Below are 14,988 nucleotides of genomic sequence, written 5' to 3'. Positions count from 1 at the left end.
CTAAACAAATCCCTGGTACCAGGATAAGTGAAATGGCAGCTGCTCCAGGTCAATTAAGACACCTGGGGCCAATTAAGAACTTTTCAGAAGGCAGGGAGAAGGCTAGATTGATTGGGACACCTGAAGCCAATCAGGGGCTGGCTGAAACTAGTTAAAAGCCTCCCAGTTAGTCAGGTGGGTGTGCATGTCAGGAGCTGTGGGAACAAGTTGTGGTGTTGGAGAGGCTGAGTAGTACACACCGTATCAGGTACAAGGAAGGAGGCCCTGAGGTAAGGGTGAAGTAGAGCTTGAGTAAGTATGGGCTACTGTGGGGGAAGTAGCCCAGGGAATTGTACATGTCATGTTTCTAAAATGTCAGCTACCATAGCTGATACTATTAGGGTCCCCTGGGCTGGAGCCCGGAGTAGAGGGGGGCCCGGTCTCCACCCCCACCTTTGTCCCTGATTAATCACTGAGACTGGGAAACAACAGAGACTGTGCAAGGAAGGATAACTTCTCCTCACCTCCCTCGCTGGCTTATGATGAAAATGGCTCAGTAGACTGTGACTCTTGTCTCTAGAGAAAGAAGGGTTATCTGGAGGGTCACAGTGAGCCTCTGAGGCTAGCGAAATCCACCAGGAAATGCGGGACCCACGGAGGCAAGGACAGAGCTTTGTCACAATATCCATATACAGGCCCTGTAATGGAGTAATAGCCCCTACCATGTGACTGCAAAGGCCAATTCCTGTTCCTCCTTGAAGACATAGTGGTCTGATGGACCTGACTCAAACAAGCCATCTTTTAGAATACCATGTCTTTCAAGGATCTTAAGAGTAGACATTTCCAGGAGACTGTGTGTGGTTGTTTGTAGTGTGTGGTCTGGCTGGCTGGGTCCCCCCTCCCGGGCAGGTCACATCTTCTATTATTTGAGATTTTATTCTTAATTTATACAATAAATTGTTATTTAAAAATGGAATTTTTAATTACAAAAACATCAAAATCTAGGTAAGCCAGAAAGGATTATTTCTTCCTGGATTTTCATATTCACTGATTTTTATCCTCCAATTCTTTTTCAATAAAACATCACCTGTCATCCTTTCCCAGCCTAATAACACAGGTGCAAATATGCCAGTGTGGCTTGGAATATATCAATATTCGGAGAAAGGAAAAAGTTAAATGCATGCTTCAAGTTCAACCAGGGGAAAAATCCCTCAGAAATAAGCACAAGTGGAAACTTGAGATATCAGCAGATGGCTGGAGTTCCATTCATTCATCTTTGTCTTTTGCTCTATGTTTAAGGATGCATGAGAGCTTGATGTAACTGAAATTGCCTTTTTTTGGTCAATTGTTGCCTCTCTGTACAATTCATCTAACTTATCTGTAAACCAGTCTCCCATCGTTATCAGCATCTCTCAAACATACTTCTCAAATGAACCCTGTCACTCCTGTATCAAATCCAACACAAGCAATCTGATTACATCTTCTGGATCAGAGCCATTTACCTTATCTCCAAACAATGTAGGAAACTGAAGTTTCCAGGACCTGGAGCCTCATTCATCATGGCACTATTAACTGCTGAGTAAACTGAGGCCCTACACTTAACTTGATGGCATTTCTCGGTTTGTCTGCATGTAACGCAATAACTTTTGACCACTGCATCCATAAATTCCAAAATTAAAGGAATGTTCTAGACATCACTTAGAATAAAAAGATGAGGCAGTGACCTTAAAAAAGCCTGAAACAGCAGAGTCACTCTGGATACAGGGGTGAGGAAGAGATCTCAAGGTTAGGGAAAGGGTAAGAATTGGGTATGAGTTAGTGGCCCCCTCACTCTATTCCAGCCAGACTCTTCACCCCAACTCCAGCCTGCCCCCCAACCGGCACGCTTCTTCTCACTTCAGCCAGAACCCTCCGCCCCCAGCAGGGCCACTCACATCCCTGCTCCTTCCAGGCCCCTTACCCTTCACATTCTAGGCAGAACCTATTGGTTTTGGTGATGTGATTAATGCTTCTCTGCTCCATGTCCTGGCAGAAGCCTGACCAGGAAGGGTCCAGGATTATTGTCAGTAGACAGGTGTAGTTGTAGGTGGCTCTCAATTAGTTTGCTTAAATGGAAGGTTAGATATCAATAAGTAACTCGCTCAATCCACAGGGTCCGGAGATGGCTACTCGACAGCTGGCTAATGTATTGTGTTCTTTAGTTTGGAGGGTACATTTTCTTCTTCAAAAATGGCTATAATTATCTCTTTCAGAAGGGGGGCCCAAATGATTCTGAGTGGGGATCCCATTAGTGGGAGTCTTTCCAAAAGAAACAGGCATATTATGCAAGTCGTCTTCATCAAGAAAGTAATCTCTGTTTTGATCCTTCACACTGAAGGCCTTCTTTGAATTCTTGAACAGAGCTGCACACAGCAAACACATTGGAGAGTCCATGATGTAGCCACTTCTTGCCTGGCTTTCTTTGCTCTTTTGCTAGACATGCTGGGAACCACACCCAATGAAACATCATAGTGCTAGGGCCTGGGCTGGCTCCAGTGTTTTTGCTGCCCCAAGAGGCAAAATAAACCCAAAAATACTTGCCGCTGAACGGAAAGGCAGAATCCTGCCCACCGAACATGGAGGTGGAGTGATGGTGTGGCTGCTGAATTGCTGCCGGCGACTGAAGAAGAGTCATGTCCCCACCGCTGAATTGCCACCGAGCGCGAAACACACTGTGACGGGAGCGGCCGCCGAATTCCCGTCGCCACTGAGGGCAAATTGCCGCCCCAGAGCACGACGGCCTGCCACCCCTTTACATTTTCCGCCCCAGGCACCTGCTTGGTTTGCTGGTGCCTGGAGCCGGCCCTGGCTAGGAGCATCAGGCTCTGGTTCCTGCCTGAGGCTTGGCTCCATGGTCCATGCAGCATGGCTTCCCACAGCAGCTGCAGAAATCGGGTTCTGGCCTGTGCAATTTTGTATTTTATCTGCTGTATTTAGATTCATGTGGTATTCTCTATAGGGGTAACCCAGTGGCTAAAGCATCATTTATTTCAGCCTGGCTTTGCAATCTTAATTGGCTGAGCAAAGCCAGGCCTTACACTCAACTAAATGGGATTTCTCTGTGTGTCTGTTGTCACAATGCTCCTCTGTGTGCAGCATCACAGGGGCAATGTCCAGGGGAGAGATGACCAACACAGGCAGCAAGATTAGGGTTAAGGTCACTGAAGGGAGTGAGTGATAACTGGCTGAGTTACCTCTGATGTCACAATGCTACTGCTCGGGCTCCTCCGCTTGCAGCACTAAATGGGCACAATCAAGGAGAACTTGTTGTTGATAGGAAACTGATAAATCAAAAAAGAGACAAAGAGGAGCGGCTGAGACAAACTGACAATAAAATGTAGGTTTTGTGGCAGTATCCTGTAAAATTGCTGCAGTTTCAGAGATGCATTGCTACCTCCCTCCACCCGTTTTTCAGCTCAACCGACATAAGCAATGAAGTGTACGACCCTCTAGTTGTATCTATTGTTAACTACAAAATAAAGGATGCTTAATCAAAAACATAATATGTGCTGTGACCCAATGTTAACTAACAACCTTTTTACCAGACTGCAAAAGATAGGGTGCTATAATAAAAAAACAGTATTTATTGCGACACAATGTGGAGGATCTGCTATCTGGGGTAACGTGACTTGTGTTGGGGTCAAACAGTACACTGACTGGGGAGGAGGTATATTTTTTTCTGGGAGGACATGTCACTTCTTACAGAGGATGTGAAGCGGCTTTGGAAAGTAGAAGAGCCAAGACTTTTCTGTCATGAGGTAGGCTAGATATAATCTAGAATTACTTTGTAAACTAATTATCAGGGATGGCTTGGAGGGATGTCTGTCTCTGTTTTATGCCTTTCATACCCTCTCTTTCTGTGTAATGTCAATTAATACTTATATTTACACTAAGCTGATTTGGGTTTCCAATTACAGTAGATTCCACTTATTGCTATTATCCAGCAGTTGCTAATAAGTGAAAGTGAAGCAACAGCCAGAGAAGGAAGCGCTGGGACATGCCTTCCATGGATGCAGCCCTGCAAACTTGTCTGGGGGCAGGGCAGCAGCGGGGAGGGGAGCTGCAGCCTAGATGCTGGGGCTTTCTGTGGGGAGTGGGAGCACTGGGGCCCATGGAGCTACATGGCACCTTTCCCTGCGCTCTCCAGAGGTCAGAGCTCAGCATGTCCCAGCACTTCCTTCTGTGTGTGCAGTCCCCCAGAGAGCACAAAGAGGTACAGTGCAGCTCCGGCATCTGGGCTGCAGTCCCCTGGGCTGCAGTCCCCCAGCCTGCAGCCCTTTATCTCCTCTGGTCCCTGTGTGCAGGCCAGTTTGCTGGGATATAGCCCCAGAAGGAAGTGGCTGGGACATGCGAAGCACTGGCCGCAGGCAGGTTTGCACATCCCAGTGCTTCCTTCTGGGGCTGCAGCCTTGCAAACATGCCTGCAGGTGGCCCTTTCTTCCAAAAAAAAAAAAAAAAAAAGCTGTTAATAAGAAGCATGCTGTTGCTAATATCCAAATCCCATTAACATGGATGTTAATGAGCTGGGACTGGTTCCCAACAATATGTTGCCATTAACCAGAAGTTGCTAATAGCACGATTGCAACTAGGCAGAATATAGTGTATTTTATCAAGACAGTGTGCTGGCTGGCTCTCTCATATCAAACTTCTCTTGGCTCAGGGGAAAAAGTGATAGCCTGGTGTGGGTCATGTACATGGAAAAAGTTGCAGTCTTCATTTGGAGCTGTGACATTGGACCTGTGGGTTCCACTGTAGACCCCAGAGGGCTAAATGACCAAAAGGTACAAGACTCCATCACATTACTGCAACTTACAGCAGAAGAATTTGGAAGTTTTCCTTATTGCAGGATGTCCCTAGACTGCCACCAAGCTTGCGTCTCAGTTGTTGTCCATCATTTGGAAAAGTGCAAGAGTCTGTGAGCCATACTGTTAGCTAGTGCCAACTGATGAGGTCACTGGATCTGGCTCTCTTAGGTATGTGATACTACACCATAATTCAGAGTCCGCTGAATTTCTCTCATGTAGACACATACCCTGGGTGCCAGGAACCTCACTGTGGCCATGACACCTAACTTTTGTAGCATGGTCTTTGCTGAAATTTGCAGGTAATGGCAAATTCTACCATAGCATTGTATCAGAGTCTGTCCTGGCACAAGAAAGCTTTAAGATGAGCCATGTCTACAACATTTCTGGGCTATTCTGACTGTCTCTGGTGAACAAGTTGAGACTGTGGGTCTTCTAAAATGAACCCTAGTTATACCAGCACCTCAGTGGCTGATTCTTTGGTATCTTCCAAGGTGAAGTGCTTGACAAGCCAATTGGTCAAATCAGGGAAGACTCACATTTTTGTCTTGTGTGAGAGGCCACAAAGATTGCAAAGCATTTTGTAACACTTGGCACATATGCCAGCCCAAATGGCAACACTTTAAATTGGTAGTTCGGGTTCCATATCTGAAGCACAGAGAGTATGTCTGTACACATGTAAGCTCCATCTCCCTTTCTAAAGGGTGCAATGATTCTCAACAGCATCTTTTCAGAGAGATCTCAGATCCAGGTTGGCCCTTAGCTTTCTGTCTGTTTAGGTACCTAGACAGTACCCTTTCCTTCTCAACAGGCGACAGAGACTGAGTGGCATTCTTTGCCAGTGGGATTGGAATTACTATAGGGACTTTCTTCCTAATACTGCTAGAGTGCACTACTGAAAGGAGATAATTTGGTGGGAATTTTCTAATCTGACTTCAGTAGCCTCTCAAAGATGAGAGCCCAAATCTCTAAGAGAAGGTGATGCCTAAGGACCATTGGGGAGAGAGAGGACGCACAAGACAAGCAGTCCCTCAACCTCAATTTCATTCAAATGTCATTCAAAAAAACACCACCACCTCAGGGTTATTGCTGTTTGTAGGTAGAGACACTGAGTACCGTTCAGCTTCTGTTGCAAGGGAAACACACCAATTAACTGGAGTGAGTACTGAAATCCTCAGCTACACAAATTGATGACCACAGTTCTATCAGAATTAGATAGCCTCTGCCTGCATACCCATCTCAACTATTTTTTTAAAAAATGATTTTAAGTTTTGAATTTCAGCTTCAAACATGTGTGATGCAAACACAAACAGCTTTTCATTTTGCTTACTTTTTCAAGTCCTGAAGTTTAGAATCATTTCCACCACCCATCCATCTGAACTCCCACCCATTTTTTTTAAACCAAGAGTCCACATTTTAACATTAACTACTGGCACTTTCTAACGTTGCTCTAGTATGAGGAGAATGAGATGTGCTGCCAAATCTGTCTGTGGTAGTTTATAAGTAGTTTTGGCTACATAACTAAAACATGAAGAATACATAAAGAACAAGAAAAAAAGACCATCCTCTGAAGGGAGAGTAAGTTTAAAGTTCGCTGGTTAGGTAGAACCGCCATCCCCCAACATGCACCCCCACCTTCACAAATCAAAAAGGAGACTGAAAAATCAATTTGAGGACTGGCAACCAAATGTCAAAGATGATGTCAATTTGATACTCCCTAGTAATCTCATTAGAATCAGTCATACCACTAACGTGACGTGTTCAGAACTATATTATCACCAGAGACACACTAGCACTGTAGGGCTACTCTTGTGCAGGATGGGAAAAAGATCAGCAATGCAGGCCAACATGTACCAAGCAAGCAGAATTCAAACTCTTTTGAAAGGAATGATATTTGCGTCAGGGGGTTGCAGAACATTTAACAAGTACCCTTCAGAACACAATCTCAGACAATTTTTTTTTAAAAAGGACACATTCAAAACAATAAATCTGAAAGAAATGTTCCTCTATTGGCTTCTAAGGGTATGAAGGTAGGTCAGCCTCAGTGCCTACAGTAACAGTGTCCTGTCTATAAGGCTTTTATAGAAGAGTCCACAAGAGTCAGTGAGCTGTGGAGAAGGTACATACAGACATGGATGCATTTATGAAAGCTGAGTATGAGGTTTCCTATTCTCACCCCAGTTACCTGGGTAACTGCTGAATGAGATCCGACCAGTAACAGTCTTTGGATCAGTGATGTTGAAGTCCCAGTGTTTATATATTCTCAGCGTAGCTGCATATGTAAACCAACTGGAATGAGCAAAATAGATGTTCTCATATCCAGGGAGAACCTAGAAAACAGAAGCAGAACAGTGAGTAATCCTGATCATTGTAACACTCTGCACCAGTAGACCTGGAAGAACAATTTGTTGCAAAAAACCCATCTGATGGATTTTACCTTTGTTCAAGAATTATCAGACTATCAAGTTTGAATCTCTTGTTATAATGGGACATACCTGCTCTTTAAAGCCAGAGAGGGGATGCCTGGGAGACCAGGAATTCTGGAGCAGATAAGGGCCTAGGAAATGACAGATGCAGGTGCTTGGAGAGAAGAAGTGGTCTGAAGGTGATAGTGTCTGGGGAAACCCAGGCTACTGTTTCTTTAAGGACCCGGGATCAGGAGCTTTGCAGTGTAGTGTGGGACAAGACTCCCCTCTCTGTCAGCCATCCAGAATAAGTTTTGGGAAAAAGCATGGCATACAACCTGACTCTTGCTCTACTCTGAGAGAGACGTGAGCAGGGGAAGCACTGGTTGTCTGCTGACCTCTCCCAGCCCACAGGAGAAAAGATTGAGGTGGTGTGACCTGGCCTTCAAGTTGGGGAGGAAAACTAAAGCCTTCACCCCAGACAAGGCACCTGGGAGGAAAGGATTTTTGTTATGAAGGTTTGTTTTGTGTTCTGTTTGCTTTTTTTTAAAAAAGAACATGTTGCCAACCTGGGTGGAACCGGTTAAGGGAAATTTACAGAGGTCAGCTGGGAGAAGCTGCCCTACGGTGGCAGCCAGCTACAGCTGTTAAAAATTAGTCACTGACATTTCTGGGAATAATCCTTGGTCAGTTTGCTGTTTACAAGCAATTAGTAGTAATTATTTGAAATTAGTTAGTTTAGTTTTTATTGGACACATGTATTATGATATGTTTCAGTTCCCTGAGTGCTACTTAGAATCAAGTTTCCTGCTTAAATACTCATATTTACAAATGCAAAATTTGCTTTCTACAATATTCTTCAATATGAGCTGAAAATATGCTGGTTTTGTGTATGTTTCTCTTGGTGACCTGGTTAAATAGAAAGTACAGAAGGCAAAGACAAGGGACCTTGTCAATAAAAGCAAATTTGTTTAAAATTTCAAATGTATATTGACAGAACATTATTTTTAAGTATTCACTCAGCTCTAATATCCAGTGTTCATCCAGGAGCCAGTTACAATAAGTAAATATCGGATTCTTCTCAAGGTTAAGCTAAGGTTCCTGAGATGCGACATTCCCCACACCAAAAGGGAATGTCCCAGAAGTCTTCAGATCCCAACTGGAACCCTGAGAATTCCCCATTTTGTCACCTTCATCTTTGAAGCACCATGTTGTGGCCACCATCTGCAGTGAGATTCTTTCCGAAGCCCAATAACAAAACCTCTCTTAAAAATTATTTTTAAATCAAACCAAGACTGCCTGTTGATCTAGATGGCACTCCCTCCTCAGAGCACTGTGCCCACACCTGCAGTGTTCTAACCCTGTACCAGCACAGGGAAGGAGACCATCCCTAGAAATGAAAAAACAATTTCTAACCATTTTCATATCACACCAATTGCCATAGGACCATAGTGCTTCTTCTGGATGATTGTGAAAATCACCAGTTGCACAGCCTTCTATAGCATCTTTAACTCCCCAAATTTACACAAAGAGATTACCTCTAAATCAGATACAGGTATCTCCCGTTCCTCCCCCCAGAAAGGCTAAAATGCTGTCTCAACAGTCTTCCTGATCACTACCAGACCAAGGGACAGAGACTGGCTCTGGAAAATCAGATGCTGCCCTTTTCAAAGATAGCACACTGCAGAGTTACATGATCTGCCATTCTGAGATGTTTTGTACCCCTTAAAAAATGCATGGGAACTTCTTATCTATCTCTCCAACTTGGCTTTTAGCCATCTTCAGATCTTAAAAAACTTCAGTTTAGAGACAAATGAAAGACCAAATACAAGAGTAACATGATACAAAAGCAAGAACTAGAATGATTTGTTAGAAAAATTATCTATGTACAGTATCAGTTAAAACAAAATGGAATCAAGATTGATGGGGCCCTGACGCCTGATTGAGGCCCCTATGTGCTCCTGAAATATAAATAATAACGAGAGTTACATCAACATGATCATGATACAAGTCTACTCAGGGGCTAGAAGTTATGAGAAATTTTCTGCCCTCACCTTGATAAGAGCAGAGCAGTGACCCATGTCCCACTGATATCTCCCAAAACCTGCTGGGTCACCCTTATACCAACCCACTACTGAATACGTGAATAATGCAGGAATAAGGTCCAGTAGATCTCCAACTGCATTCAGGAAGCGGACATCAAAGACACTCAGGGGCTGGGAGGCAAAGAGACCAAAACAAAATTATTTTCAGATGGAGAAGTGACTAAGTGAGCAACTTCAGCTGTTAATACAAGTTTGTTTTTCTTTCACCCCCAAAGGAATCATTAAGTTATTCCCTTTAAATAAAATATTTGTTCACATAATGCCATAATGACACTATATTGACACTGGAATATTGCTACAGAGAAAACAACTAAGGCAGAAAAGGAGAAGTTAACAACAATTATTAAAACCTGTTGTATCTGTACAGAAAGCCCGGAGTCAGCAGCTACTGTACTGTTAGGTTTGAAAACTTAAGTCAGTTGTACATTTATCTAATTGTCTTTATTAATGACCCAGATGAGTACTAAGGTCTCACTTTGGGCTTGTCTACATGACAAAAAAAGCCCACAATAGCTAATGTGTTTAGCTATTCATACTAACTTCCCTGTGTATACAAACCCTTTGATTAGACACATCCTGAGGTTGGAGAGGTTGGAGATAAACGATGCATGGGGAGCTAGGTAAACTTAGTGATACTAGCTAAATGTGAAACTACTTACTCAGATTGGTTAATAAAGAAAGCCAGTCACCAGGAACTAGACTAAGGACTTTCAAAAATCCCATCCTGGCCTTAGGAGACCAGAGTGATCTAATTCACAGTTCATTTGTAACCTATCATTTGGTAGTCTCTCCCCTGGCCTCTTCCATATAATCATTTAAACAGAAGTCTAATCTTAAGCCTTCTTGATACCAGGGTAATTTTAGAAAATTCTCCATGGTTGTTAACACCATACCCTTAGTGTAGACAAGGCTCAATAGGGTGACAGAGTGCTTGTGGATGGAAGAATAAGACTGGTTGATTTGCAAGGGGAAGCAACCAGGTAGGAAAGAAGTACAGTGCTTCCATGAAGCCTTGTTCCTAACCATGAAGCTGGCCTCTCTTACGAGAGACTGCTGGGGAGAGGTGGAAGAGAAGAGAATGGTGTTCTCTCAATTGGTACCTATTTTAACATGGAAGTAAAATGGAGAACTGTATAGTCCACGAGCTATTCAGACTAGTCTGCTTTTCAAGTGGAAGTAATCAGCAGAAAGAATGTAATACATTGCTTTGTGCACATGTGCACAAAGGGGAAGAGAAAAACCTTCCAAAACTAAAGCATTTGCCAAAAGTTCCAATAATAAGCAAAATTTCCCCACTAAGTTAAGATCTTGTATAGCAGGTGACCCTAATATTGGCTGTGATTTAGAGGAGGAAGGCCGAGACATACATTTAACTTTTATTATATTGCCTTATACTCTCACATTTTTTAGTGAAAAGATATGGCAGAGGAGGGGCAGGCAAGGTACCTCAGGTCTATAAACAGCGGGATGACTCAAGTGTTGAGTTTTTTTTAAACAACAGTGTGGTGTACCCAGAAGAGGGTCCTGGGAGTCGGTATATAGGACAACTTTAGTTTCTATATTAAATTACGCATGAGAAACCACTTTCAAAAATAATCAAGAGTTAGACAGAGAGATTGCAGGGGAGAAGGCCTGAGAAGCTGAGTAGGAAGAAGCCTATGGAGGTAGCAGCAAGAAGTGAGATGGAGCAGTCTTTGGCTGCTGGTTATAGGTTCCCTGGGCTGGGAAGCAGTGTAGTGTATGTGCCTGGGTTCCCATACCAGCCACTGGTATAGTGGCACAAGGCCAGAGAAGGGGAAAGGACCACAGGGCCTAGCATTGGAGCCAGACACCAGATATAAGGATTGGATTTTTATTTTGTTGGACTGTATGTCACCCTAGAATGGGTGGACTTAAATCATGACCTGGCTGTAGGATCTCCCAGGAAGAGGCTGACCTCCAGAGGACCAGAACTTCGGTCGGCAGGGGGTGCCAGACAGGGTGAGAGCTGCCATGCCTGACCAGAAGGAGCAACTCCAGAGGTGAGCTGAGCCCTTCACAGTGACCTTCTTAAAAGGGCCATGTTTTCTGGCATTGTGTACAAGGTAAGTGATTGTGATGATGCATACACCATTGCTGATTGGATCAGCACAATACTTTGTATACTGTCTGCATGGGATTTTCAAAAGCGCTCAGTGCTGGTCTAACTCTTTCCCCCACTGAAATCAATGGTAAAATTCCAAATGACTTCAATGGAGCAGGACTAGGCCAATGCTGAGTGCTTTTGAACATCCCGCATCTGGCTTTAAGTCATGACCACCCAGAACCGGAACAAGCATCCCCCTAGGGAAAAGTGGGAGAGGTGAGATGGAGAAAAGGGGACATCACAAGCATACTCCTACATGTCTAAAGTCTTCCAATGAATCCATTTACTCAGGAATTAGCATCTCGTCTTCAGGATTCTGGGAGAGCCTCAAGACACTGATCGAATTCCTGCAACAAATCCTCTGAAGTCCAAAGGATGCTGTGTAGTTAGGGCCCTACCAAATTCACCATAGGTGCCAACTTCCCCTCTACCCAGAGGGTGCTTGATCCCCACTCCCCCCCAGGCCCCACCCCCACTCCACCCCTTCCCCCAAACCACTGCCCCACCTCTTCCTTCCCCTGCTCTGCCCCAGGCCCTGCCCCCACTCCACCCCTTCCCCCAAGCTCCCACCCCGCCTCGCCCCACTCCGCTGACATGGTATTGCCACCCTTACTTCTGCGCTGCTGCTGGCAGGGCACTGTCTTCAGAGCTGGGTGCCCGGCTTACAGCCGCTGCGCTCCAGCCACCCAGATCTGAAGGGAGCACAAAAGTAGGGGGTGGCAATACTGAGAGCCCCCCTAAAATAACTTTGTGACCCTCCTGCAACTCCCTTTTGGGTCAGGACCCCCAATTTGAGAAATGTTGGTCTCCCCCATGAAATCTGTATAATATAGGATAAAAGCATACAAAAGACCAGATTTCACAGTCCATGACGTGTTTTTCATGGCCGTGAATTTGGTAGGGCCCTAGTTATGAAAGCTTGTGCACTTTTGTCCAAGAGTCAAGCTTTCTTAACAGGTTTCAGAGTAGCAGCCGTGTTAGTCTGTATTCGCAAAAAGAAAAGGAGTAATTGTGGCACCTTAGAGACTAACAAATTTATTTGAGCATAAGCTTTCGTGAGCTACAGCTCACTTCATCGGATGCATTTGGTGGAAAATACAGAGGGGAGATTGATATACACACAGAGAGAACATGAAACAATGGGTTTATCATACACACTGTAAGGAGAGTGATCACTTAAGATAAGCCATCACCAGCAGCGGGGGGGGAAAGGAGGAAAACCTTTCATGGTGACAAGCAAGGTAGGCTATTTCCAGCAGTTAACAAGAATATCTGAGGAACAGTGGGGGGTGGGGTGGGGGGGAGAAATAACATGGGGAAATAGTTTTACTTTGTGTAATGACTCATCCATTCCCAGTCTCTATTCAAGCCTAAGTTAATTGTATCCAGTTTGCAAATTAATTCCAATTCAGCAGTCTCTCCTTGGAGTCTGTTTTTGAAGCTTTTTTGTTGAAGAATAGCCACTCTGAGGTCTGTAATCAAGTGACCAGAGAGACTGAAGTGTTCTCCAACTGGTTTTTGAATGCTATAATTCTTGACGTCTGATTTGTGTCCATTTATTCTTTTACATAGAGACTGTCCAGTTTGACCAACATACATGGCAGAGGGGCATTGCTGGCACATGATGGCATATATCACATTGGTAGATGCGCAGGTGAACGAGCCTCTGATAGTGTGGCTGATGTGATTAGGCCCTATGATGGTGTCCCCTGAATAGATATGTGGACAGAGTTGGCAACAGGCTTTGTTGCAAGGATAGGTTCCTGGGTTAGTGGTTCTCTTGTGTGGTGTGTGGTTGCTGGTGAGTATTTGTTTCAGGTTGGGGGGCTGTCTGTAAGCAAGGACTGGCCTGTCTCCCAAGATCTGTGAGAGTGATGGGTCGTCCTTCAGGATAGGTTGTAGATCCTCGATGATGCGTTGGAGAGGTTATAGTTGGGGGCTGAAGGTGATGGCTAGTGGCGTTCTGTTATTTTCTTTGTTGGGCCTGTCCTGTAGTAGGTGACTTCTGGGTACTCTTCTGGCTCTGTCAATCTGTTTCTTCACTTCAGCAGGTGGGTATTGTAGTTGTAGGAATGCATGATAGAGATCTTGTAGGTGTTTGTCTCTGTCTGAGGGGTTGGAGCAAATGCAGTTATATCGTAGAGCTTGGCTGTAGACAATGGATCGTGTGGTATGATTTGGGTGAAAGCTAGAGGCATGTAGGTAGGAATAGCGGTCAGTAGGTTTCCGATATAGGGTGGTGTTTATGTGACCATCGCTTATTAGCACCGTAGTGTCCAGGAAGTGGATCTCTTTTGTGGACTGGTCCAGGCTGAGGTTGATGGTGGGATGGAAATTGTTGAAATCATGATGGAATTCCTCAAGGGCTTCTTTTCCATGGGTCCAGGTGATGAAGATGTCATCAATGTAGCGCAAGTAGAGTAGGGGCATTAGGAGACAAGAGCTGAGGAAGCGTTGTTCTAAGTCAGCCATAAAAATGTTGGCATACTGTGGGGCCATGCGGGTACCCATCGCAGTGCTGCTGATTTGAAGGTATACATTGTCCCCAAATGTGAAATAGTTATGGGTGAGGACAAAGTCACAAAGTTCAGCCACCAGGTTAGCCTTGACATTATCGGGGATACTGTTCCTGATGGCTTGTAGTCCATCTTCGTGTGGAATGTTGGTATAGAGGGCTTCTACATCCATAGTGGCTAGGGTGGTGTTTTTAGGAAGATCACCAATGGACTGTAGTTTCCTCAGGAAGTCAGTGGTGTCTCAAAGATAGCTAGGAGTGCTGGTAACGTAGGGCCTGAGGAGGGAGTCTACATAGCCAGACAATCCTGCTGTCAGGGTGCCAATGCCTGAAATGATGGGGCGTCCAGGATTTCCAAGTTTATGGATCTTGGGTAGCAGATAGAATACCCCAGGTCGGAGTTCTAGGGGTGTGTCTGTGCGGATTTGTTCTTGTGCTTTTTCAGGGAGTTTCTTGAGCAAATGCTGTAGTTTCTTTTGGTACCCTCAGTGGGATCAGAGGGTAATGGCTTGTAGAAAGTAGTGTTGGAGAGCTGCCTAGTAGCCTCTTGTTCATACTCCAACCTATTCATGATGACGACAGCACCTCCTTTGTCAGCCTTTTTGATTATGATGTCAGAGTTGTTCATCTGAACCCATGGAAAAGAAGCCCTTGAGGAATTCCACCATGATTTCAACAATTTCCATCCAACCAGCAACCTCAGCCTGGACCAGTCCACACAAGAGATCCACTTCCTGGACACTACGGTGCTAATAAGCGATGGTCACATAAACACCACCCTATATCAGAAACCTACTGACCGCTATTCCTACCTACATGCCTCTAGCTTTCATCCAGATCATACCATACGATCCATTGTCTACAGCCAAGCTCTACGATATAACCGCATTTGCTCCAACCCCTCAGACAGAGACAAACACCTACAAGATCTCTATCATGCATTCCTACAACTAAAATACCCACCTGCTGAAGTGAAGAAACAGATTGACAGAGCCAGAAGAGTACCCAGAAGTCTACT

At 44.6% G+C, this 14,988-nt stretch overlaps 1 protein-coding gene and 1 pseudogene across 2 annotated transcripts in view; both read right to left on the bottom strand.

Annotated features, from left to right (window-relative positions):
• Positions 1-14,988, bottom strand: part of PLBD1 (phospholipase B domain containing 1) — a 54,710-nt gene that overhangs the window by 15,512 nt on the left and 24,210 nt on the right. For both annotated transcript variants that reach the window (XM_038374688.2, XM_043502566.1), the window contains exons 5-6: positions 9,280-9,441; positions 7,006-7,150 (exon numbers count right to left, since the gene is read on the bottom strand). In XM_038374688.2, coding sequence (XP_038230616.1) covers positions 7,006-7,150; positions 9,280-9,441 — 307 coding nt within the window. The remainder of the gene's footprint in view (positions 1-7,005; positions 7,151-9,279; positions 9,442-14,988) is intronic.
• Positions 1,051-2,459, bottom strand: LOC119844189 (annotated as a pseudogene).

The sequence above is a fragment of the Dermochelys coriacea genome, chromosome 1, assembly GCF_009764565.3.
Source record: "Dermochelys coriacea isolate rDerCor1 chromosome 1, rDerCor1.pri.v4, whole genome shotgun sequence".
NCBI lineage: Eukaryota > Metazoa > Chordata > Testudines > Dermochelyidae > Dermochelys > Dermochelys coriacea.
This window is presented reverse-complemented; position numbering and strand designations above follow the sequence as displayed.